This window comes from Mobula hypostoma, chromosome 2 (assembly GCF_963921235.1).
Source record: "Mobula hypostoma chromosome 2, sMobHyp1.1, whole genome shotgun sequence".
Classification (NCBI taxonomy): domain Eukaryota; kingdom Metazoa; phylum Chordata; class Chondrichthyes; order Myliobatiformes; family Myliobatidae; genus Mobula; species Mobula hypostoma.
Window position 1 is genome coordinate 154,969,629 of NC_086098.1, and position 25,661 is coordinate 154,995,289.

The 25,661-nt window shown below is 40.4% G+C and overlaps 1 protein-coding gene across 3 annotated transcripts in view; it reads right to left on the reverse strand.

The window, feature by feature from the left end:
• Positions 1 to 25,661, reverse strand: part of zgc:63587 (uncharacterized protein LOC393431 homolog) — a 218,400-nt gene that overhangs the window by 107,777 nt on the left and 84,962 nt on the right. For all 3 annotated transcript variants that reach the window (XM_063040895.1, XM_063040896.1, XM_063040897.1), the window contains 2 exons: positions 23,491 to 23,625; positions 14,129 to 14,246 (listed from right to left, as the gene is read on the reverse strand). In XM_063040895.1, coding sequence (XP_062896965.1) covers positions 14,129 to 14,246; positions 23,491 to 23,625 — 253 coding nt within the window. The remainder of the gene's footprint in view (positions 1 to 14,128; positions 14,247 to 23,490; positions 23,626 to 25,661) is intronic.

Consider the following 25,661-nt stretch of genomic DNA (forward strand, 5'->3'; position numbering starts at 1 on the left):
CTCAATATTGAAGCTCCACAAATGTGCTTCCTCAGCCTTCTATTCTAGTCCCCATGAATCAATGGCCAAATTATATTCTGACTCCATGCAAAAGTTTCCAGATGATACAATCATAATGGGCTGCACCTCAAAAAATAATGAGTTGGAATACAAGAAAGCAACAGTGTCATAACAACAACCTTTCCCTTAATGTCACCAAAACAAAAGAGCTGCTCATTGGCCTCGGTGGGGTGGGGCGGGGGGTGAGAGAAAGAGGATGCACATGTTCCTGTTTATAAGAACAGTGTTGAGGTAGAGGGTTGAGAGCTTCATTCCTGAGACTGAACATCACCAATAGCCTATCCTGACTCAACTATGTAGAAGTTGCTGCCAAGAAAGCTCACCAATACCTTTACTTCCTCAGGAGGCTAAATAAATTTGGCATGTTCCTGACAACTCTCATCAATTCTTATCAACGCATCATAGAAAGCATCCTATTTGGATGCATGTTGGCTTTGACATGGCAACTGCTCTGCATATGACCACATAAAACAGCAGACAGCTGTGGGCAAAGCTCAGCACATCATGGAAACCAGCTTCTCCTCTGCACGGTCCATATTTACCAGAACATCAGATGCAAAGTGGTAGTGGAACCAGATGCAATGGAGGCATTCAAAAAGCACTTAGAAGCACATTAGTAGGCACAGATGTACAGATATGGACCACGACCAGGCAGAAGGGGTTAGTCAGGTAGCATCTATGGAAATGAATCAACAGTCGATGTTTCGGGCTCTGATCCCTCTTCAGGACTGAAAAGGGAGGGGAAAGACGTCAGAATAAAAAGATAAAGGAAGGCAAAGGAGGCTAGTTAGGTGATAGGCAAAGCCAGGTAGTTGGAAAGGTAAAGGGATGGAGATAGGAGAGGAGAGTGGACCAGAACAGAAAGGGAAGGAGGACGGAACCAGAAGGTGGGAGGGGGGTGATAGATAGATAGATAGATATACTTTACTAATCCCGAGGGAAATTTGGTTTCGTTACAGCCGCACCAACCAAGAATAGAGTGTAAATATAGCAATACAAAAAACCCCAACAATCAAACAACAAAATGCAAAACTATGCCAGATGGAAAATAAGTCCAGGACCAGTCTATTGGCTCAGGGTGTCTGACCCTCCACAGGAGGAGCTGCACGTTCGATGGCCACAGGCAGGAACGACCTCCCGTGCTGCCAAGTGTTGTATCACGGTGGAACGTGGCGAAGTCCAACAGTAAAAAGTTCAATGTCCAGTCTGCAAACACGTTCCTCGACCGTAATATACCCCGGATTGCACCATCCGTTGTTAGCCAGATCAGTAAGCACCCCACTCCTTCACGCCACTTACCACTCTCGGTGCACTTCCGGTCAGGCAGAACGGTATTACCCACCAAACTCCTCTTCTCCAAAAGTCTCTGTTGTCTCGACCCGGTCCTCTCTCCTCGGCTTTGTGACCCCGTCTGTGTGTTTTCCTCCGGATTTCAGCAGGGGTGTCTGCTGCTCTGTTTGCTAAGCCGACCAGAATTTGCTGGTCCGTGGGATACACAATGCGACCTTGCTTCTGTCCCGCATGCCGGGATGTAACCATTTCCAGCGCTAAAGAAAACCCAAATAAAACTCTCTCTACCAGCATATTAGAGAGGGTGCAGCTTCGACATGTTACCGTGAGAAAAAAATACAAAAAATAAAGCAAATTAAAAAGTAAGAAGAAAGTAAAAGAATAGATCGGAATGACTGTACCAGGCTGCATGCACACAAAGGCAGGTAATTAGAGGCAAAAGGCCAGAGTGGAGAATAGAAGAAGAGGGGAGGGGGAGAGATATTTTTTACTGGAAGGAGAAATTGATATTCATACCATCAGGTTGGAGGCTAACCAGATGGAATACAAGGTATTGCTCCTACATCCTAAGGTTGGCCTCAAATTGGCATAAGAGGAGGCCAGAGACCAACATGTTGGAATGGGAATCAGAATTAAAATGCTTGCCCATCAAGAAGTTCTGCTTTTAGCAGATGGAACAGAGGTGCTAGGTGAAGAGGCCCCCCACTTTACAATGGATCTCAACAATGTAGAGGAAGCCACACTGCAAGCATCAGATACAATAGACAACCCCAGCAGATTTGCAGGTGAAGTCTGGGGTCCTGAATGGAGGTGAGGGAGGAAGTGCATGAACACTCAAGCCGCTTGCCGGAATAAGTGCTGGGAGAGAGATTAGTGAGGAGGGTCAAGTGGATGAGGGAATCATGGAGGGAGCGGTCCCTATGGAACGTGGAGGAGGGAGGAGGTAAAGATATATTTAGTAGTAGGACCCCTTTGGAGAAGTTGCAGAGAATGACGTGTTGGATGCGGAGGGAAGCTCATGGGGTGGTAGCTAAGGACAGGAGGAAGTCTATCACTGTAAGTAGATGTTTGAGAAGTGAAGCGATGCGGATGAGAGCACTATTAATAGTGGAGGAAAGGAAACCATGTTCTTTGAAGGTCTTTTCTGATGTCCTGAAAAGGAAAGCAGCATCCTGGGAACAGAAGTGGTGGAGGTAAAGGAACTGAGAAAAGGGAATAGCATTTTTACAGGAGATAGTGTGGAAAGAGCTGCATTCAAGATAACTGGGAATTGATAGGTCTATAAAAGATGTCAACTGACATCTCGTCTCTAGAGATGGAGACAGAAAGATCGAGAGGTGTCAGAAGTGGACTGAGTGAATTTAAGGGCAGGCTAGAAGTTAGAGGCAAAGTTAATGAAATTGACGAGCTCAGCATGGGTGCACGAAGCAGCACCAATGCAGTCGTCATTGCAGCAGAGGAAGAGTTGGTGAGTATTACTGGGAAAGGCTTCAAACATGGACTCTTCTAGGACTAAAGTTCTATGATGGTCATCCTAAAACATCTTGAAACTATGCTTCAACATTTCAATAAAAACAAATATAATTACAGAAGCTGAAATATATGCATGTTTTGATGCATTCAGGAGTATAAAATACAAGAACAATTCTGCCCAGTAGTCACTGACAGGAGATTTGAACCATTAACTTATCAAACACTAGCCCAAGTGTCCAAAAGTAATAAAACTGATAGATTAAAACAGTATAATTTCCCACAAGGAACAGTTAAGTAGTAAAAGAATGTCCTAGGTTTGAACACAACCTTGACATGTTTACAGCTAAAAACCAGTTGTTCTAACTGCATATACTAAATAATTATCAAATAAAATTTATCAAAATCTAGACAGGAAAGTAATAAAATAATAAATTCAGTGATTATTATCCACATCATATTTCTTATTTTCTTATCAGTCATGTCAGCCAAAATGAAATGAATTCCATATGAAACTCTCAGGGAAATATTTCTGCATTCAAGATTGCAATCGCATTTCAACATGCTACATGTAATACAGACTCTCAATATTATTACACTTGTTTAGATCACATTCAGTTCAGCATAAAGACAAATTTATGTTTAGTGACAAGGCTGAGGTCAGAAGTGGAAGCCACACTATAACTAGCCATATTCTAACCCAAAGTTAATTTCCTCCATTTAAAACTAATCTTCATCTTTGCAATATTCATTTAAAGTTGGCCAAATCATCACAAATTAATGGCTCAGATTGATAATTAAAGCCCAAACAATAACCAAAGTTGGCCTGTTACAGTATAGAACCCCTATTTCAATCACTGCATGATCACCATTATTGCACAGCGTAGCAGGTGGACCATAGACCATGACACCATAAGACACAGGAGCAGAATTAGATCATCTGGCCCATCGAGTCTACTCCACCATTCAATCATGTGCTAATTAAGATAATTTTCTTCCTTAAAATATCACCCATCAAGTATTAAGCAGTTAGAGCAGAGTATTTTATCATATTTCAACAAAATTCTAATAAATTCTGCCCAAGAAAAGTTAGTAAATCATTGCTGTGGTAGAGATTCTTCGGAGGCCCTCTGTTAATTGGGATCAACCATGGATATTGCATGTATCTGACACGCAAGCCAGTACGCAAGCCTGAGCAGTACAACATGGAGACCAAGTTGTTGCCCATGCCGCAGGCTCCCCCTCTCCATGCAGCTGATGAATCCAAAGAAATGGCAGAGACCAATACAGCTTGGCACCAATGGCATTGCAGGAGTTGTCAGTCAGCGTTGGACCGCCTTGGGGATCCAGCTCCAGATTTTTCCTTCAGTGTTTATAACCAAAGCCCTCACCGTAAGTGGGTATAGCCGCAAGGCAGCAGAGGTTTGAGATCAGTTGTCCTTCTTCCAGATGAGCTGCCAACCACAGCTGACAAACCCCATCAGCCTGAAGTGACTGGTTTTAAGGCAGCAGCAACTTGGCTCTGCACCATCTCCTGTCAGTAGAAACAGTTGAGCGGCTTAGTAGCTAAGCCACATGTGAAGCCCAGGAGCTGGTCTTGGTTGTCAGGGAGACTATTTGAGACACACACCATTGGAAGCATTTAATAGGTAGAGCGAGCTTATCCGTATTACCACCCCTGGCTACATCAACCTTAAGGAACCTTAGTGTTATTCTTCCGATAACACGAAGTAAAACAATGAAGGGAAAGCCTCAGTTAGCATGGCTGAAATATTTATTACACCCTATCTGTCTTCAGCTTTCCTGTGGAAATGTGCATTTATAATGCAAGAGAGCCTATCATTCCCTTTGTGAAACAGTCTGTTTAATTCTGCCCTACTTCTTTCAGAAGTTGGGCTTCATACAATTAACTTTCTCATGAGAAACAAATTGCTCTAGTACTGATTTCCAGCTCAAGCTTTCCTTGCAGAAGAGCTGTAAAAACTGTTGACAACTCAACTGATGATGTCATACCCAGAGAAAAGTAAAGCCTGAAACAAACCTTTTGGCCCATCTGGTCCATACCAGACAATTTAAACTGCCAAGCCCCATCAACCTACAACCTATCCAAACTACTCTTTAAGTGTTGAAATCCAGCTTGCATGCACTACTTGCATTGGCAGCTTGTTCCACACATTCATGACCCTTTGTGTGAAGAAGTTTCCCCCCATGCGCCCCTTAAACTACTCACCTTTCACCCTTAACCTATGACCTCCAGTTGTAGTCCCACCCAATCTCAGAAGAAAAAGCCTGCTTGCATTTACCCTATCTACACCCCTCATAATTTTGTTCACCTCTATCAAATCTCCCCTCAATCTTCTACATTCCAAGGAATAAAGTCTTAACCTATTCAGTCTTTCCTTATAACTCAGGTCCTCCAGTCCCAGCAAAATTCTTGTAAATTTTCTCAGTGCTCTTTAAACCTTATGTACATCTTACCTGCAGGTAAGTGACCAAAACTGCAAGCAATACTCCAAATTAGGCCCCACCAATGTCTTATACAACTTCAACATAACAATCCATCTCATGTACTGAATACTTTGATTATGAAGGCCAATGTGCCAAAAGCTTTCTTTACAATCCTATCCTGTGCCACCACTTTAAATGAATTATGGACCCGTATTCTCAGGTCACTTTGTTTTACCGCACTCTTCAGTGCCCTACCATTCACTGTATAACAGCGGTCCCCAACCACCGGGCAGCGGACCGGTACCGGGCCGCGAGGAAACGATATGATTTGGCAATATGAGTCAGCTGCACCTTTCCTCATTTCCTGTCACGCGCACTGTTGAGTTTGAACGCACGCGAGGTCGTTACCCACGCATCATCCATGTCAGCAGGGGAAGGAGATCAACTTCTCAAGTTTGCAAATGATGGTGGGCTGAAAATTATGTTTGCCATAACATCTCTGCCGGCATTCTGGATCAAAGTCAAGGGCGAATATCCTGAGATAGCCACGGAGGCACTGAAAACGTTGCTTCCATTTCCAACATATCTCTGCGATGAATGTAACAAAAACTAAACTGTGGAATAGACTGGACATAAGGAACCCCCTTCGAGCATCGCTGTCTTCCATCAACCCTCGATGGGGCCGTCTTGTTGCAGGAAAACAAGCCCAGGGCTCCCACTGATTCAGCGATACTGGTGCGTTGCAATGATTTTATACGTTCATACGGGGAAAATATGCGCTGTGTTTAATATCCAAACGTTACTTAAAATGTTATGATGCTATTGACTTACTTATATAACCATATAACAATTACAGCACGGAAACGGGCCATCCCTGCCCTTCTAGTCCGTGCCGAACACTACTCTCACCAAGTCCCACCGACCTGCACTCACCCCATAACCCCCAATTCCTTTCCTGTCTATATACCTATCTAATTTAACTTTAAATGATAATATCGAACCTGCTTCTGCCACTTCTACTGGGAGTTCGTTCAACACGTATTTCAACCCCCCCTGTCCTCCCCTGATAATTGACTTATCGCTATATTCATGCGAGGAAAATATGCGCTGTATGTTTAATATTAAATTCGTTAGATAAACCCTTTTAGAAATGAAATTGAGTGTATTAGCCACTTATCACCGATATTCCGGTCGTGATTAACAGCGCCCCCCTCCCGAACAGAATCACCAAAAACGATTTGTAGCAAAAAACGGCACGTGCACGCATACGCAAGTCACGCATGCGCGCTGGTGCCCGCGCAAGGCTTCATGGTCATTGTAGTCTTTTCAGGGTAAACACAACATATTTGACTGCTACTGTACTCTTGTCCGTTGGCAACCATCCCCCCCCCCAACCCCCCCGGTCGGCCGGTCCGCACTGCAAAAAAGGTTGGGGACCCCTGCTGTATAAGACCTTCCTTTGTCCTACCAAAGTGCAACAATTACCCTTTCTCCAGTTTAGAATTTCAAGCCAAGTACCAGAGCATGGTGACTCTCCTCTGCTAGATCATTCTCCCAACAGTATTTCAAGTGGTATACCTTGAGGGGGTATATATTGAGGGGGTGGCCTCAGAAGTACTTTGCACTGGCTGTTTAACCCCTTTCCCCTTTCTGACTGTTATCCAGTTTCCTATGCCCTGCACCTTGTGTGTAACTAACTGTCAGCCCCTCAGCATCCCAAATAATCCAGATTTCATCCACTTCTAGCTCCAACTCCTCAACACAGACTGTTAGAAGCTACTGCTGGATGCACTTCTTGTTGCTGAAGTTGTCAGAGACACTGAAGGTCTCCCTGTCTTCTCACATCCCACAAGAGGAGCATTCAGTTATCCTGCCTGGCATCCTAACTGTGCAAATATAAAGAAGAAAGCAATAAATAAACTGGGGGGAAAATCTACCTACAGCTTTTCCGTCTTCTCTCACTCAAGCCTCAAAGAACTAAAGGCTCAAATAACCACCCTAGCACTATTCACTCCAACAATAGTCTCTCCACTTACCCCTGCCTTATTTTTATTTGTTCTTGCCCATCAATCCCGATCGCTGATTGGCCGCTGTTCAAGCCAACCTGCCAGGAATCAATGCCTTATGTACTCAAAACAGCAAACATGAGTTTAAGGTTCTAAACCATGTCAGTACATAAAGAATTCCAGTTACCACCTTCTGAAAATCTTACAAAATTTCAGTAACACATGCCAGCAGCAGGACATCATAGAAATGCATCAAAACCAAAGGCAGTTCTTTCTTTTTTTTAAATGTGAAATAGGGTGCAGGTAAATAACCTGGAAGATTTGGCAATTAAGGAAAACAGAATTATGTAATCTGTGAAGCTGTGGTAGAATGAAGCAGTATAGAATTCTAGGATTTTATTCCCTGGAGCATAGGAGAATGAGGGGAGACTTGATAGAGGCGTACAAAATTTTCCACTCAAGTTAGAGAAGACTCAACAAGAGGCCAAAGGTTAAAGGTGAGAAGTGAAATAATTAAGGGGAAAGTTGGGAGGGGGGTAGTTTCTTAACTCGGAGGTGAGAGTGTGGAACAAGTTGCCAGTGGAAGTGGTGGATGCAGGCTCAGGCTCAATTTCAAAATTTAAGAGAAATTTTGTTAAGTACATGCACATGAGGGGTATGGAGGGCTATGGTCCAGGTGTGGGGCAATGGTACAAAGCAGAATAATACTTTGGCACAGAACAGATGGGCCAAAGGGCCTGTTTCTGTACATAGCACTCTATTACTCTAATTCCATAGTCACAGCTTGGAAGAGATTGAATTAGTTTGAAGATGAAGACTTGCAAGTGAGCAAAGTAGTTTTCTGAGCCATTGTCTTAATAAAAAATCCCAAAGCAATTGTCAATGTCAAATTGATCAAATGAAACCCCTGAAGAGCTCAAGAACAGTTTAATATTAACTAGTTAGAACGCTGCCGTAACAGAAAAAAAATAGGAAGCTCAGATTTAGAGAATTAGGATGATAGTAGTATGGGAGAAGATCTCTTTCAGAAAGTATGTCAAAAAGATTTTAAAAAGCCTTCCCAGAAAACATCTTCAAGTTCAACCAAGGCCATTATCATTTTCAATTTTAATTACAGCTAACCAACTAGTTACATTTAACAGCCACATTTGGAACAGATATACAAAATAACCTCATTATAGTATCAGTCTAAAGTCTTCCACTGCATCACCTTTTACCACCCTCCCCCTATCCCAATGCACCTGGGTGCTTACAACAATGTAAGTATCTTTATATAAAAAGTCAACCCCTTCTGAAATAAACTTTACAAATTCATACCAATATCAAATTGAAAGACCTTATTGCATTTAACTGGAGCCTACAAAGACATCACTCCCACTGTACTTGTGGGAAAATTGCTATATCTTGGGAAAGAAGCAATATAGGCAAATTGATAATTACACATCGTAAACTTAATTTCTGAAGCCAATGTCATCAAGTAATTTTTGAATACCATTATTCTTCGAAAGCTCATCATTGAACGACAGATTCTGGATGTTAATACCTTCCCCTGCAACTGGATCCTTGACTTTCTGACCAACAGACCACAATCTACAAGGATAGGCAGATACACCTTCACCATGATTTTCTCAACACTGGTGCTACACAAGGTTGCATTCTCAGCCCTAACTCTACTCCCGGTACACTCATGACTGTATGGCCAGATTTTGCTCTAACTCTATCTACAAGTTTGCAGATGATACCATGGTAGTGGGCCACATTTCAAATAACGAAGAGTCAGATACAGGAAGGAGATAGTGAGCTTAGTCACATAGTGTCATGACAACAAAACAACAACCTGGTCATTGACTTCAGAAAGACAGCTGATGCATATGCCCTTCTAGGTAGACAAAGTTACGGTTAAGGGGATTGACAGCTTCATGTTCCCAGGTTTGAACATCACCAATTCCCTTTTCTAGTCCAACTACATTGATGTCTTGGCCAAATAGGCACTATGGTAGTGTAGGGGTTAGCACAACGTTAATACAGTTCAGGGCGGTCCAGATTTTGGAGTTCAACTCCTGCACCGCTCTGTAATGAGTCTCTGTACATCCTCAGCACATCACAGGAACCAGCCTGCCCTTTATGGACACTGGCTATACTTGTTGCTGCTTTAGAAAAGCAGCCATATTAATCTAAGATTTCACCCACTTAGGACACCCACTTAGGAGGTTATCTCTTCTCCCCTCTACCATTGGATAGAAGTTACAAAAGCCTGAAAGCACATACCACCAGGCTTGAGGATGTACTGCACTGTCCTCAGTCTCAAAAATTATAGTCTTACACTTAATCGCTTACCTTCATTGTACATTTTTGATAGCTTTTACACTTTATTCTGCATTATCACTGTTTTCCCTCATCCTAGCTCGATGCACTGCATAGTAATTTGATGTGCATAAACGGTATGCAAGACAAGCGTACTGTCATTGTAACTTCGTTCATGTAACAGTAATAATTCAATATCAATGAGGCTTTTTGAACATTGCAACTCTTTGAACTTTGCTGATGGTACGTGCAGAGCAGGGAGTTCTACAACCCTGCCTCAGGATTAGTAACTTGAGCTGCTGGAAGTTTCATCTTATTGCTTTAAGTGCTCTCAGAGGATATATAGAATAATTTACACAAGATTATTTCAGCTGTAAGTTTGCAATTTATCCTGTACTAAGCAGTAATATTCATTTCTATGGAGTGCCACAGATCAAAAAGACTCCATGTAACTATGTTTTCACATTGCCACTGCTTCCAAGTAAGCATTTTGTGACTTGGAGTGTGAGTGTGAGTGTGAGTGTGAGTGTGAGTGTGAGTGTGTGTGTGTCCTCTTTTTTTTAAATCCCTTTTTAAAAGGAGTCAGATCAGATTTTAAAGTGACAGCAATTATTTTTTCTCTCTTCTTTAATCAAGAAATCTGTGCTCTTTCTAGTAATACTTTTGGCAGAAAAGCTGGAAAGTGCAATTCAGTTCATGAAAATAGGAAAGGGTTTCCAAAGGGATGAATGGCCTCCTTTCCCTCTGTGATTGAGAATGGAAAATATGCTTTCCCTTTTAAGCTTAGAGGTTAGGCTTTACGCTTGGTGGCACAACATAAAGGATCTCACCCACCCTGTTTGCACACTCCCATCGAGGAGGCTACATAGCATCCACACGAGGACCAGACTCAAAAACAGTTACTTCATCCATGAATAAAGTCTAATCAACAACTCTATCCACTAATTCCACCACTATTTTATCATTTCCCATCAGTCAGCTAATGTACAGACAATCCCATACCTAGTGACACTTGATGGACATACCACCAATCTGTATATATCAGCTATCTTATGTATTTATATTTATTGTGTTTTTTTAATTAATGTGTTCTTTATCTTAGTTTTTTTTTCATGGTGCATCAGATCTGGAGCAACAATTATTTAATTCTCCTTTACACTTGTGCACTGGAAATTACATTAAACAATCTTGAAAATGATCTTTCCTTTAGTATAATATATTCTATATTAATCCATTTCACACCCAGTATTTTGTGCACCCTGGTTACACATCAAAATCTGAACACACACAAAATGCTAGAATAATTCAGCAAGTCACAGCATCTGTGGAGGAAAATAAACGATGTTTCAGGCTGAGACCCTTCAGAACTGGAAAAGAAGGGGAGACAGAATAAGAAAGTAGGGGGAAGGAAAGGGGTACAAGCTAGAAACAGGTGAAACTGGGGGGGGAGGGGAGAAGGACAAAGTGAGAATCAGGGAAGTGAGAGGTAGAAGAGGTAAAAGGCTAAAAAGGATTCAGTGGACCATAGAAAAAAGAGGAGGATGGCCGCCAGAGGGAGGCAGGTGAGAAGAAAAGAAGGGGTAAGAGGGGAACCAAAATGGGGACTGGAGAAAAGGGGAAGTGAGAGAAATTACCGGAAGTTAGGAAAATTGATGTTCATGCCATCAATCCAGAGGCTATCCAGACAGAAAATGAGGTGTTGCTCCTCCAACCTGAGTGTGGCCATTTTGTGGCAGTAGAGGAAAGCATGGACCGACACAATGAATTGGAAATGGGTAGTCGAACTGAATAGGTGGCCACTGGTAAATCCTGCATCGTGTGGCAGACAGAGCAAAATTGCTCGAAGAAGTGGTCCACTAATCAAGGTTGGGTATTGCCAATGTAGAGGAAGCCGCACCAGGAGCACCGGATATAGCAGATGACCCCAACATACTCGCAGGTGAAGTGTCACCTCACCTAGAAGGAATGTTTGAGGCCCTGAATGGTGGTGAGAGAAGAGGTGTTGGGGCAGGTATGACATTTGTCACATTTGCAGGGATAAGTGCCAGGAGGAAGATCAGTGGGGAGGGAGAAGTGGACAAGGGAGTCATGCAGAGATCAGATGGAAAGTGCAAAGTGGTGCAAGGGCAGGGGGAATAAAGATGTGCTTAGTTGTAGGATCCTCTTGTAGACAGTGGAAGCTATGGAGAATACTGTGCTAGAATCAGAAGCTTATGGGGCGGAGGTAAGGACAAGGTAACATTATCCCTGTTATGGCAGTGGGTAGATGGGGCAAGGGCAGGTCTGTGGGAAATGGAGCTGTGGGTGAAGGCAGCATTGATGGTATCAGTATTAATAAAGTTATAGGGCGTTTTGTACTCACTCAGCATGTCACAATGGGCTGAATGGCCTCTAGGTATGCATATATATTGTTTGATACAATTCTGTCAATGATTATTTTTCAGTACCAGATTTTCTTTTCTGCCCAGAAGTATAACTCACTTGGTAAAATTCTTGTGAAGAACTTCACAGGTTGCACAGTTTGACACAAGTGAAAAATACTCACATTTCACAGGATTCAAGAAAATAACTTACAAAGATCAAAATCAGCCCTCAAGGAAACAATACTGGATACCAGCTTTTATTTTTTTCCCCCGAAAACCATGTTATAAGAACTATTTTTCACTGGTTTGTGATTTTCTGCAGCAATAAACTGTGTTGATTTCCATGTTCATGAGAACAATAACTGAGACATAAATGGCTTGGTTTACAATTCCTGCAATAACTTAGTTTACTGATAAAAACTTTTATGTTTCCTTATGCCTTTTACAACAGACAGCTACAATTTATGCACAATGCAGCCCACCTACTAAGCTGCAAGGGCTGCTGAAACAAAGAATACTAGCAAAACGAATGCCTCCACCGAGTGTGCTGTTACTGTTAACCCTTTCCAACATCAAAGTACCAAGCAATGGCAAGCAAATTAGAAAGGACACACCTAAGTAGCTCTTTTCTGTAAATCAATCCTAGATTAAGCACCAATTCAACAGTAGCACCATCTGAAAATTGTATCAAGTGCAATGCTTGAATTTTCTGATCTTGTGCATGTCATTACTCCACTCTGACTTGACAAAGGCCAAAGGCAACAACAATGTGCCCTGTCTCAGTTGTTCCCATTACCTCAAGATCAGTTTTGCCCACCTTAGCAGTCACAGTGTCATATGATTTTGGGAGGCTAAACTCTAACTACAGGATAGCACTGCGTCTTTGACCTCAGTTGTCTAAAGCCCAATGGCGGGAACAGTGAATTGTCAATTTTGGGCAAACTGTTCCCCCTCTGTCCTTTGCTCTCTCCTCCTGATCTACCCAGTTCCTCTCACACCCACTCCAGACCCTGCCCCTCCCCCCAGTGTCCTTCCCAAACTTCCACTTTTTCCAGCTGCCTATCACCCACATAGTCCTACTGTGTTTCCTCACCTTGCTGATATCGTATGGCCGTCTCGTCTCCCTCATCTGAGTCTAGGCCCCACCTTTCTTTACTATCAGATTCCATCATGTGCAGTCCTCTGCTATCTGCAACTATCACTTCTGTTGCAATTTCCACTTCCCTTTTCCATCTGCTTATCACCCCTTGTCATCTGGATCCATCTGTCAACTTGCCAGCTCTTGTTCCACCCCTTCCCCTCTTTTCTTTATACTAGCTATTTCCTGTCTACCTTTGTTCAAATGAAGAGTGTCCACCCAAAGAGACCAACCATTTCCCTCCACAGATGCTGCTGCTCTGCTGAGTTCCTCCAGCATCTTGTTTGCTGCTCCAGATTCCAGCATCTGCAGTTTCTTTGGTCTACAGGATAATATGGCTATGAATTACCATCACAAACTCCATATCAATGGACTCAGGATATTCCAAGTAGCACTGCATGTGAGGGCATTGCAAGGGAATCCATCACCCATAAATTACAGGAAAGGATAGCATTAATCAGAGTTACAGATTCCTAACTCCATGGAAGATTGTTGCCAATGCAATACAGAACATAAAAGCACAATATAGGCCATTCAACCCACAATGTTGTATCAACCTTTCAACCTACTCCAAGATCAATCTAACCCTTCTCTCCTTTATAGCCTCCATTTTTCTATCACCCCTGGCAGGACATTCCACACACCCACCACTCTCTATGTAAAAAAAAATGTAACTCTGAAGCCCTCCCCCCTCCACCATGCTTTCCTCCAATTGCCTTAAAATTTTGCCTTCTCTTATTAGCCATCTCTGCCCTGACAAAGTCTCCAGCTATCCACTCAAATTATGTCTCATCATCTCTATAGTCATTTCTCATCCTCCTTTGCTACAAAGAGAAAAGCTCTAATTCACTCAACCTATCCTCACAAGACATGCTCTCCAATCCAGGCAGCATCCTGATCTCTGCAGAAAAAGCTAAATTTTTTTAAGGATTTTAGAACACTTATTACATAGTTATGGCCAATTTCCAATAATAATTGAGATATATTACAGAAAACTTGGTAGAACAGCAGACAATAAAAGTGAAACTTCAAGAGCAATAACTACTTACTCTTCGCTTCAGTCGTTCTCGTTCCTTCAACGTTAGTGTGTCTGCCTTAGCAATCACAGGTACAATGTTTACTTTGCTGTGAATGGCCTTCATAAATTCAACATCCAGTGGTTTCAGGCTGCACAAGATGGCAAATAGTTACATACTGTATTAAAAGCTGAACTCACCGTTCCCAAACTTACAGAAATAAAGTCCTATCTTTGAAACCTTTTAATCATTGTGTAGGCCAGAAAAAAAACTACAGTCTACAAATCAATGAATTCGAATGAATGAAGGTCAGTGGAAGCAAACAGACCAATGCCTTTGCTCTTGCCATGAGGGAGGAGATGGATGCTGCCATTTTATGAGGAGGCTCGTCTCCATATTGTGAGCTAAAATTTATCAGTGTTTTAAAGCAGACACAATGTTGCTTCCAGGTAATCTGCTGGACTACAGATAATATCCAAATAAGAATTATTTGTGAGGTGTTCTTCGGTTGGAAGTAACATGCAGGTTTTTGACTCCTGGGCCCTGTATCTCTTCTGCGTGATTCTGCGTGCAATGAACCGGATTTGATCAAGGACCTCGAGGAAAAGGAGCCATTAAGAGGTAGTGACCATAATATAATAAGTTTTAATCTACAATTTGAGAGGGAGAAGGGAAAATCGGAAGTGTCAGTATTACGGTATGGAGCTATGAGGGAGGAGCTGGCCAAAGTTCAATGGAACAATACCCTAGCAGGGATGACAGTGGAACAACAATGGCAGGTATTTCTGGAAATAATCCAGAAGGTGCAGGATCAGTTCATTCCAAAGAGGAAGAATGATCTTAATGGGAGTAAGGGGAGGCCGTGCCAGACAAGGGAAGTAAAGGACAGCATAAAAATAAAAGAGAAGTATAACATAGCAAAGATGAGTAGGAAGCCGGAGGATTGGGAAACTTTTAAAGAGCAACAGAAGGTAACTAAAAAGGCAACACGTGGAGAAAAAATGAGGTATGAAGGTAAACTAGCCAAGAATATAAAGGAGGATAGTAAAAGCTTCTTTAGGTATGTGAATAGGAAAAAAATAGTTAAGACCAAAATTGGGCCCTTGAAGACAGAAACAGGTGAATTTATTATGGGGAACAAGGAAATAGCAGATGAGTTGAACAGGTACTTTGGATCTGTCTTCACAAGGGAAGACACAAACAATCTCCCAGATATAATAGTAGCCAAAGGACCTAGGGTAATGGATGAATTGAAGGAAATTTATATTAGGCAGGAAATGGTGTTGGATAGACTGTTGGGTCTGAAGGCTGATAAGTCCCCGGGACCTGATGGTCTGCATCCCAGGGTACTTAAGGAGGTGGTTTTAGAAATCGTGGACGCATTGGTAATCATTTTCCAATGTTCTATAGATTCAGGATCAGTTCCTGTGGATTGGAGGGTGGCTATTGTTGTTCCACTTTTCAAGAAAGGAGGGAGAGAGAAAACAGGGAATTATAGACCAGTTAGCCTGACGTCAGTGGTGGGAAAGATGCTGGAGTCAATTATAAAAGATGAAATTATGACATATTTGGATAGCAGTAACAGGATAGGTCCGAGTCAGCATGGATTTACGAAGGGGAAATCGTGCTTGACTAACCTTCTGGAATTTTTTGAGGATGGAATTATGAAAATGGATAAGGGATAGCCAGTGGATGTAGTGTACCTGGACTTTCATAAAGCCTTTGATAAAGTCCCACACAGGAGATTAGTGGGCAAAATTAGGGCATATGGTATTGGGGGCAGAGTACTGACATGGATTGAAAATTGGCTGGCTGACAGAAAACAAAGAGTGGCGATTAACGGGTCCCTTTCAGAATGGCAGGCGGTGACCAGTGGGGTACCACAGAGTTCAGTGCTGGGACCACAGCTGTTTACAATATACATTAATGATTTAGGTGAAGGGATTAAAAGTAACATTATCAAATTTGCAGATGACACAAAGCTGGGTGACAGTATGAAATGTGAGGAGGATGTTATGAGAATGCAGGGTGACTTGGACAAGCTGGGTGAGTGGGCAGATGCATGGCAGATACAGCTTCATGTGGATAAATGTGAGGTTATCCACTTTGGCGGTAAGAACAAGGCGGCAGATTATTATCTAAATGGAGTCAAGTTAGGAAAAGGGGAAGTACAACAAGATCTAGGTGTTCCTGTACATCAGTCAATGAAAGCAAGCATGCAGGTACAGCAGGCAGTGAAGAAAGCTAATGACATGCTGACCTTCATAACAAGGGGAATTGAGTATAGGAACAAAGAGGTCCTTCTGCAGCTGTACAAGGCCCTGGTGAGACCACACCTGGAGCATTGTGTGCAGTTTTGGTCTCCAAATTTGAGGAAGGACATTCTTGCTATTGAGGGAGTGCAGCGTGGGTTCACAAGGTTAATTCCCAGGATGGCGGGACTGTCATATGTTGTACGATTGGAGTGACTGGGCTTGTATACACTGGAATTTAGGAGGATGAGAGGGGATCTGATTGAAACATACAAGATTATTAAGGAATTGGACATGCTGGAGGCACGAAGCATGTTCCCGCTGATGGATGAGTCCAGAACCAGAGGCCACAGTTTAAGAATTAGGGGTAGGCCATTTACAACAGAGTTGAGGAAAAACTTTTTCACCCAGAGAGTGGTGGATATGTGGAATGCTCTGCCCCAGAAGGCAGTGGAGGCCAAGTCTCTGGATGCTTTCAAGAAAGAGATGGATAGAGCTCTTAAAGATAGCGGAATCAAAGGTTATGGGGATAAGGCAGGAACTGGATAGTGATTGTGGATGATCAGCCATGATCACAGTGAATGGCAGTGCTTGCTTGAAGGGCCGAACGGCCTACTCCTGCACCTACTGTCTATTGATTCAAGTCGGTTGCTGATTGAGAACAAAGAGTCATAAATTACTGATTGTTATTTTCTGAGAAGAGGGAATAAATGGATGATGGGCTGGAGTGAGCCAATAAAAAGGTGTTAAAGTTAAGCACGTCACCCACAGCCAATGACACTATAATGTAACATTTGAATTGATAAGGAATAAGTTTAAAGCAGAGGTTTTTACACAATGTAGTGGTAACTCTGTAGGAGAACAACGATCGCTGATGACAAGGTCCACACAGACGTGAAGATTCAAAACAGGGCTAGGAGGAACATGTGATCAGCAGCAGAATCCTTTTCAACTGGTATTATATTGTGTTCGTTGACTGTTCATGGAAGTTCAGGAAAACTTAGTAGATGCCAACACAAGTATTTGGTTCTGTAAGTTCACGTGTTCTTCCGTCGAGACAATAAAGTTACTTATTGGTAATTACAGATTCTCTCTGTGCCTCCTGAGCATTATTACAAGGGGTGATTCTTGTAAACATTGGCATTGGCTTACTTTCATAACCCTGTTCCAATTAGTCATAATCTGTACCAAAAGGGAAGAAAAATGGCATTTTGGAGCATCTTTCTCTTCCATCAATGGCTACAATATGCTCTTCTATTCAGACATGATTCAGATTGGCTCTGATATCCCAACAGCAAGTTAATCACCTGACTTGTTAGCTGGGGCTCCTTAAGAACAAATAAATGGATAAAGGGTCAGAAGTCTATGAAACAATGACCCATAAAAGTAACAAAATTGCTGGGGGAGTGGAAACAAGAGGATGAAACCACAAGATAGTTTTACTAAACTGGCAATAACATCAGCAGGATTCAGCTAAAAACAAGATTTTTTTAAAATAAGGATTGCTGACTGTATCTATAAATAGTGAAGAAAAAATACTTCAAAGTAGTAAAATTAGAAAGAAAAAAAATAGTCCCAATAGTGCATATTTGAACTCCCAAGCAAAGGTTCAGAAGTTCAATTTGCAGTGATTTGGCTCTCCAAACTTACCCAAATACTGTGACAACAGACAGCTCCACCAAGAGCAAAAAATATTTTTAATATATATATATATATATTTATAGGTGAATTGTCAAAGTGCAAGAAAACAAGGCAATGTATAAACTCCAAACCTTCTCAACAGATTTCAAGACAGTGTAATTGCTAATATATCCAAATCAAATAGTTTATCTGAAAGTTTCTACTACATACAGTATGTGCAATTTCATCTCTTAATCAAGTACTGTGAATTTATATTTGTGTTAACACTAGTTATTACATTAAGGATCCAAATTCATGGTCATAAATAATCCGCTGCCTGCATGGAATTGAACACAAACTCGAGCAATTGCTGGTCAAAGGGAAGTGACAGAGTATAACACTTGCAGGGGAGGTTCTGTTTTCTGCAATAATGTACATTGTTCCAGAAAAGTTTGCTGGTTGAAGAATTAAGAACAACTTGAGTATTTGGAATTTGGAATACACAAATAGCTTTCCTCCAGGAAACACATATGAGCCAATCTGAACATGGAAAATTAAAAAAAATGGGCTTTAAGCATGTATTTTATTCATCATATAAATTGAGTCACAAAAGAGTGGTAGCTACTTTAATATCAAGTACTCTTAATTATGAACACATTTCAGAGACTAGAGACAAAGAAGGACGGTTTGTAAAAATCACAGGAAGAATAGAAGGTACAGAAATAACATTGCTGAATGTTTATGCTCCTCCAGGTAGTGAATGGTCATTTTATAGACACATTTTTGACCTAATGGTCAGTTCTCGAGGGGTAGTAATTTGTGGAGGGGATTTTAATATTAGATTAAATCCTATATTAGATTCTTCAAGAATAGTTACTCAGAATAAACCTCTGACTCGGAAAGTGAATTCATCGATGGAGGAGTTGGGAATTATAGATGGCTGGAGGGAATTACACCCTACTAGTAAAGATTATACATATTACTCTTTCCCTCATTCAGCCTATTCAAGGATAGACTATTTCTTTATCTTTAATACAGATAGACTCAGGATAAAAAACTGTAATATTGCAACAATTGATCTGTCGGATCATAGCCCAGTCTCTATGTCTCTAATCCTGGAAAGGAAAATGAGGAAAACACTATGGAGGCTAAACTCACATATACTTAATAACCCAAAAGTAATGGAGAGATTAAGGGGAGAAATCAAAGAATATCTAGACCTTAATGACACGGGAGAAACATCACCAGTGATTTTATGGGATACATTGAAAGCTGTACTGAGAGGGAAAATTATTTCCATTACTACTCACATGAAAAAAATCAATGCACAAAAATTAGCAGGCCTTCAAGGAAAATTAAAACAACTTCAAGTTGTAGATAGCAACAAAAGTAATTCAAATCGAAAACAGGAAATTAGGAAATTGCAAAGTGAAATTGATGATATTTATACGTTGGAAACTCAAAGAAATTTTCTTTACCTGAGACAAAAGAATTATGAAGTAGGAGGTAAATCAGCTAGATTATTAGCATATAAATTACGAAAACAACAAGCAGACAATACAATTCATAAAATAAAGAATCCAAAGACAAAGCTTGTGGAGAGTACAATAGGGAAAATTCAAGAGAGTTTTGAAACGTATTATCGAGAGCTGTACTCCCAACCCCGGGCCCCCAATGAGCCCTATATAGACAGTGCATTGAATTTTTTAGATCTACCTAAACTTACAGATTTACAAAATGAAAGTTTATTAGAACCAGTAACTGTCAAAGAACTGAACGTGGCCATCTCTAGGTTAAAGGCTGGAAAGTCCCCGGGTTCTGATGGGTTTACCTCAGAGTGGTACAAGTCCCTGAAGACACAGTTAGCCCCATCACTACTTAACACCTTTAATTGGATCTTGCAGAGAGGAGAAACTCCACCTTCCTGGAGAGAAGCGATTATTTCAGTTATTCCTAAAGAGGGTAAAGATAAACTAGAATGTGGCAATTATCGGCCAATTAGTGTTCTTAATTTAGATTACAAACTATTTACATCTATATTAGCGCGCAGATTGGAAAAGCTTTTACCTGGCCTAATCCATTGAGACCAGACTGGATTTATTCAACAAAGACAAACACAGGACAACATAAGGAGAACTCTGCACATATTAGAACAGGTTAATAAGAACGAGACAGAGACAATGGTAGTAGGATTGGACGCTGAGAAAGCTTTTGATTCGGTTAGTTGGGCATTCCTATACAGAGTGTTAGGAAGATTCAGCTTTCAAGAAAGGTTTATTAAAGTAATTCAGACTCTATATGATAGCCCTCCAGCCCGAATTAAGATAAATGGGGACCTCTCTGACTCCTTCATTTTAGAGAGAGGCACTAGACAGGGATGCCCAATTTCTCCTCTCCTTTTTGCGCTATATATTGAACCACTTGCCCAACTAATAAGACAGAGCGAAATCGTAAAAGGTATCAAGGTGGCAGGGATTGAACAGAAAGTGGCGTTATTCACAGATGATGTTTTGGTCTATCTGAGTGAACCAGAAAAATCATTTATAGGATTGTTTACACTGTTGGATGACTTTGGGAAAATATCAGGTTATAAAATAAATGTAAAGAAAACACAGGTTATGTCCCTAAATTATACACCATCCAAAAAATTGCAGGATACATACGATCTTAAGTGGGAAGCTAAATCATTAAAATATTTAGGAATAACCCTGCCGAAGGATCTTTCAACACTGTCACAGGTAAATTATGGGCCATTAATCTCAGAGATAAAAGCAGATATGCATAGATGGAATCTTATCCCCTTTTTAAGTTTAAATTCAAGGATAAATACTATAAAAATGAATATTCTTCCTCGGTTATTATATCTTTTCCATACTTTACCAGTGGAGGTGGATGATAATCAATTCAGGGAATGGGACAAATGGATTTCCCGCTTCATTTGGCAAGGAAGGAAACCTAGAATTCGATATAACACCTTACAGTTAGGGAAGGAAAGAGGAGGTATGGTTCTTCCTTGCCTGAGAAATTATTTTTATGCCTCACAGATAACCCCTCTGTTATATTGGTGTAATAGGGAATATAAGGCTAGATGGAAGGAAATAGAATTTGGATTAGTTGACAGTTTTCCTCTTCAGGCCTCAATAGCTGACAAAGGATTGATGGCCCAGTTGGAAAAATTTAATAATGCTTGGATAAATCTTACATTAAAAGTATGGCAGAAGGTGGTTAATTCATGTGGAATTAATAACATGCTAAAACTCTTTAGATGGTGTGCATATGATACCGAATTCCTTCCCAACAGAGGAGATAAAAGATTTGAGCTATGGATAAAGAAAGGTCTTACAACCTACCTCTCATTTATAGATAAAAGAGTATTACAAAGTTTCCAAATCCTGCAGGACAAACATGGCCTAGAACATAATGACTTTTTTAGGTACCTTCAAATACGAAACTATGTTAACCAGAGTTGTAGATATACAGACCTATCAACAGCAGAATTAGAATTTTTCAAGATTCTGAATTCGGCTTGCAGTTCAATACCTAGTAAATCAGTTTCTCGCCTATATAATGCACTCTCCCATGCTAAAAATGTAAATACACTGTATATTAAAGAGAAGTGGGAGAAAGAAGCGGGGTTGGTACTTTCAGAGGAGGCTTGGGGGAAAATCTGCAGCTTTCAATGGTCCTCGACTAATTCTTTGACTTGGAGAGAACATTGTTGGAAAAACATTATAAGATACTTCAAGACCCCATATCAGGAAAAATATAAAGATACAAATGTGATGTGTTGGAGAAGGTGCGGCTCCAAGGAGGCAAATCATTTTCATATTTTCTGGGATTGCCCTAAATTAAGTCTATTTTGGGAAGGTATTCATAGAACATTAGTTAAGGTACTTAGGTCCCAGATACCTCTGAACTTTGAGACGCTCTATTTGGGGCATGTATTGTTCCTTGAACAGAAGGAAGATGTAAAGTTGCTGCAGGCCCTCTTAGCGGCAAGTAAGAAATCAATCACTAGAAAATGGCTAAATCCAATACCACCTACATTAGAAGATTGGTACGAAATTATCTTGGAAATATTTAAAATGGAAAAGTTGACTTACTCCCTGAGAACTCAAAAAGAAACATTTTATCAAATCTGGAATAAATGGATTGAATATATAACCCCAATGCGAGCAGACTTTAGATGACTCTCCTAATGATTTATATTGCTCTTCTCATCAACACAGTAATATTGCTAACGTAAGCACCCCTAGTCTAAATGTTTGTGGTTTTTTTTTGGAAAATAGAGAATTAACACAAGTAAAGGGAAAGATTTGGAAAGGGATAAAAAAAAATGAAAAAATTAAGTAAATAAGTACATAAGGATTGGATAATTATGTCTGCGGGCAGGAACAAGCACGAACAAATTGGGATATAAACACCTACAATGGTTGGTATATAGGCTTGTATGCAACATTTTGGACCAGTGGAAATGGTCCAGAAGGGTTGTATGGAAACTATTATTACCAGTTTTCTTAACAACTAATTTCATTACTTAGCCTAATAGGTTAGATTTACCACAGTACATAATTATCTATTTAAATGTTTATTTTCCTTTTATATCATCTCAATGTGTACTTAAGAATGTATAAATAACTGTAGTTTTATACATATAAAAAAATGGAAAAGGTTATATGTGTGAAAAAAGTACATGATAATTGTGAATTCCTTATCCAAATAAAAATAAAATTTAAAAAAAAAAGGAATTTGGAATACACTGTCCATGGTGGTGGAAGTGGATTCCTCACATTTAAGTATCTGTACGAGCCTTCCATTGCCAAGGGATAGTAAACAGGGATACAACAGCAATTAATGGTCAGCGTGGATATGTTGAGCCAAAGGACCTTTCTCAGTACTGTACAGTATAAACTAAACCCAATTCCTCTAGTGGAAACCAGCAGATCCACTAGAGTGCTGGAGGAACTCAGCAGGTCAGGCAACATTCTTGGAAATGAAATTCCGGCCGTGACCCTTCATCAGGATTGGGTAAAAAGATGGTCAAACAAAGGTCTCACATACCTAAAACATTAACAGAAAGTTCACAGTTTATTTGGAAAATTAGGCTTTTAGATGGCCTGGCTGTTGAAGAATATGAAGGGAAGTTAAGGAAGTGTTTGAAAAAAAATAACACAAATGATGCAGGAAGTAGGACACTGGGATTGGGATGCAGATGCTTCCAAAAACTACATTGATCCGAATGGAGCTAATGGATGGTTTTCATGTCCAAAGCTATGATCTCATTGGATCCCTACCTCAATCACCAATTCATACAACTGGTTCTTATTGTTATACTGAATGGCCACACACTTTACGCAGTAACTGTTTTTTGTACATATCTCATGCTAAAACAGTCAAAACACACATTAGCTTACTGACTTATAGTTGTGGAAAGATGTACAGTGATATTAACTAAGCTTGAATGCAGTTAAGACTAAGGTAGGAATATGAACAAATCTCTCAGGAATCAGGATTTTTACTTACCCATGGCCAAAAGGAGAAATGAAGTAGAAACAGCAGTGTACTCGATTGTCTATTATATGGCGTCTGTTCAAGCCACTCTCATCGTGAAGGTATCGTTCAAACTGATTGTCAATGTACTGAATGATAGGTCTGAAGCTGTAAGGAGACAAACAATATGGTCTTAAAAACAACAACAGATTGTTCTACGACCATAAAATTCAGCCTTTCAAACCTTAGTACTTATGTGCTAACTCCCCACTGAAGATGATTATTTGTCAGAGAGCCTGTGCAATTCCACCAGATTGTTTCACCATCAATTTTATTACAATGCAAAGGTAGTCTTGGAAATAATCTTTCCAGATGTTATTGAAGGACTAATTAAATGAGTGCATACCCCTTCAGATCTTGATTTGCCACTATTGTTCACCACATTTTCCAGACTAATTTTATCAAGATAAACAAATTGTAAGAGTCTTGCGCTTCAGCAAGGTCCAAAAATTGGCTTCAGCTCAAATTAATTACCAATATTGCAAAATGGGACTGACTTCTAAGATCGGAGGCAATGGTCTACAAATGACACAACTCCCAGCCAAAGTGAATAATTAATTTTTCAGCAATCTTTCATTATGGCATGCTGAGTAACAGGAATGCGTCCTTACAGAATTCACAAACCACTACCCAGTAATCTGGGATATGGAAAATTCACTCGTGAACTTTAAACTGAAAGACAGTAAGTTAAAGAACAACAAACTTCGTTTTCAACTCTCATTTCTTGAAACAAGCACAGATCATGCAGCCCCATGTTACAGATCATAGCATAAAGGCTATTTCCTAGGGACATGGGGTTGCTTGCAATCACAATTGATGGCCAGAACTGAGATTCATTTTTAATCACAAAAACTATTCTCTTGTCACATTTGAAGGAGTTCGCTTATTTTTTTAAATACAGTGATACCTTGCTGCTGTATCCGGTATAGGTATTATCTGTTGTAGTTCATAAGCATTCTTTAAATAGATATTGTAAATTGAAATCTGAAATGAATGGCTTAAATAGAAACAAGCCCTATACAGTATACTGCAAATGTCAGGTCTTTAACCTACTAGCTAATATAACAGCAATAATCATAATGCAGTAGAATCTTCAAGAAGTCCAATTGTAGTAATTACAAAAGTCTTCATGCCATCTGTTATAGGAAGTCACTGCAAGAACCCTCCTCAATGGCTATGAAGCTCCATAGAGTTGCAATTCTGATTTTTCCCAGCAAGAGCCACAGTGAAAATTGTATCCACTTGCGAGAAATCCATGAAAAATACATCAACCACCATACATAGCCATTTTTTTATTTCATAGAAGCCTTCATTTAACAAAATCAATTAAGTTTATAAAGAGGGCAAGAAGTACTTCACAATGATGTGCACAATATCCATACCAACAAATCCACCAGATTCTGAATTCCTCTGGTCCAGAAAGGGTGAGTGAGTTTGAACACAAGTTTCTCAATAATCTTTCCTACAGTAAGTCACCTCATCAGAGTGCAAACTGTCCAACGTTCTTCACCTCCATTCCAGAACAAAATACTCCAACCTCATTCAGTTACAGAACACAATTACATTCAGAGGTCAAGCTTCAAACCATATCTCAGTATTTCAGGATTTGCAAGAGGATGGGTCTCAGATTAAACAAAAGAAAGACAAAGGCCCCATTACACAACACTATGCTCTGACAATCATCCAAATGTGACCCTATTCAACAAAAATTATCCCCATTTCCCAGAAGCTACCTCTCAGCAGAAACAGTATCAAAAAGAAGATCTACCATCTCCTCCAATCACCACCTAAAGGAAAAAGGTGTGTTTGCAGTCCTCAATCCCAGCATGGAATAGTGAATGCACTATCCTGTATGTTCTGGAGATGTAGTGAACAGCAGACGCCTTGAAGCACTGGAATATCATCAACAGTGATTCTGCAGAATACTCAATTAATTGGCACCAAAGGCAAGTAAGTAATCTCTGGTGGATGATATTCCCAGCAATGAGGCTCTGATCAAGTACAATCACTTCCAATTGCCTGCACGCATATCCCTAAACAAGCATATAACTTCAACTTGCTCTAACATAGTAAGCAGCTTCCAAGAGGATAGAAAAAATGTTTCCAGTTCTCAAAATCACCTTGAAAAAAATATAACATTTTCA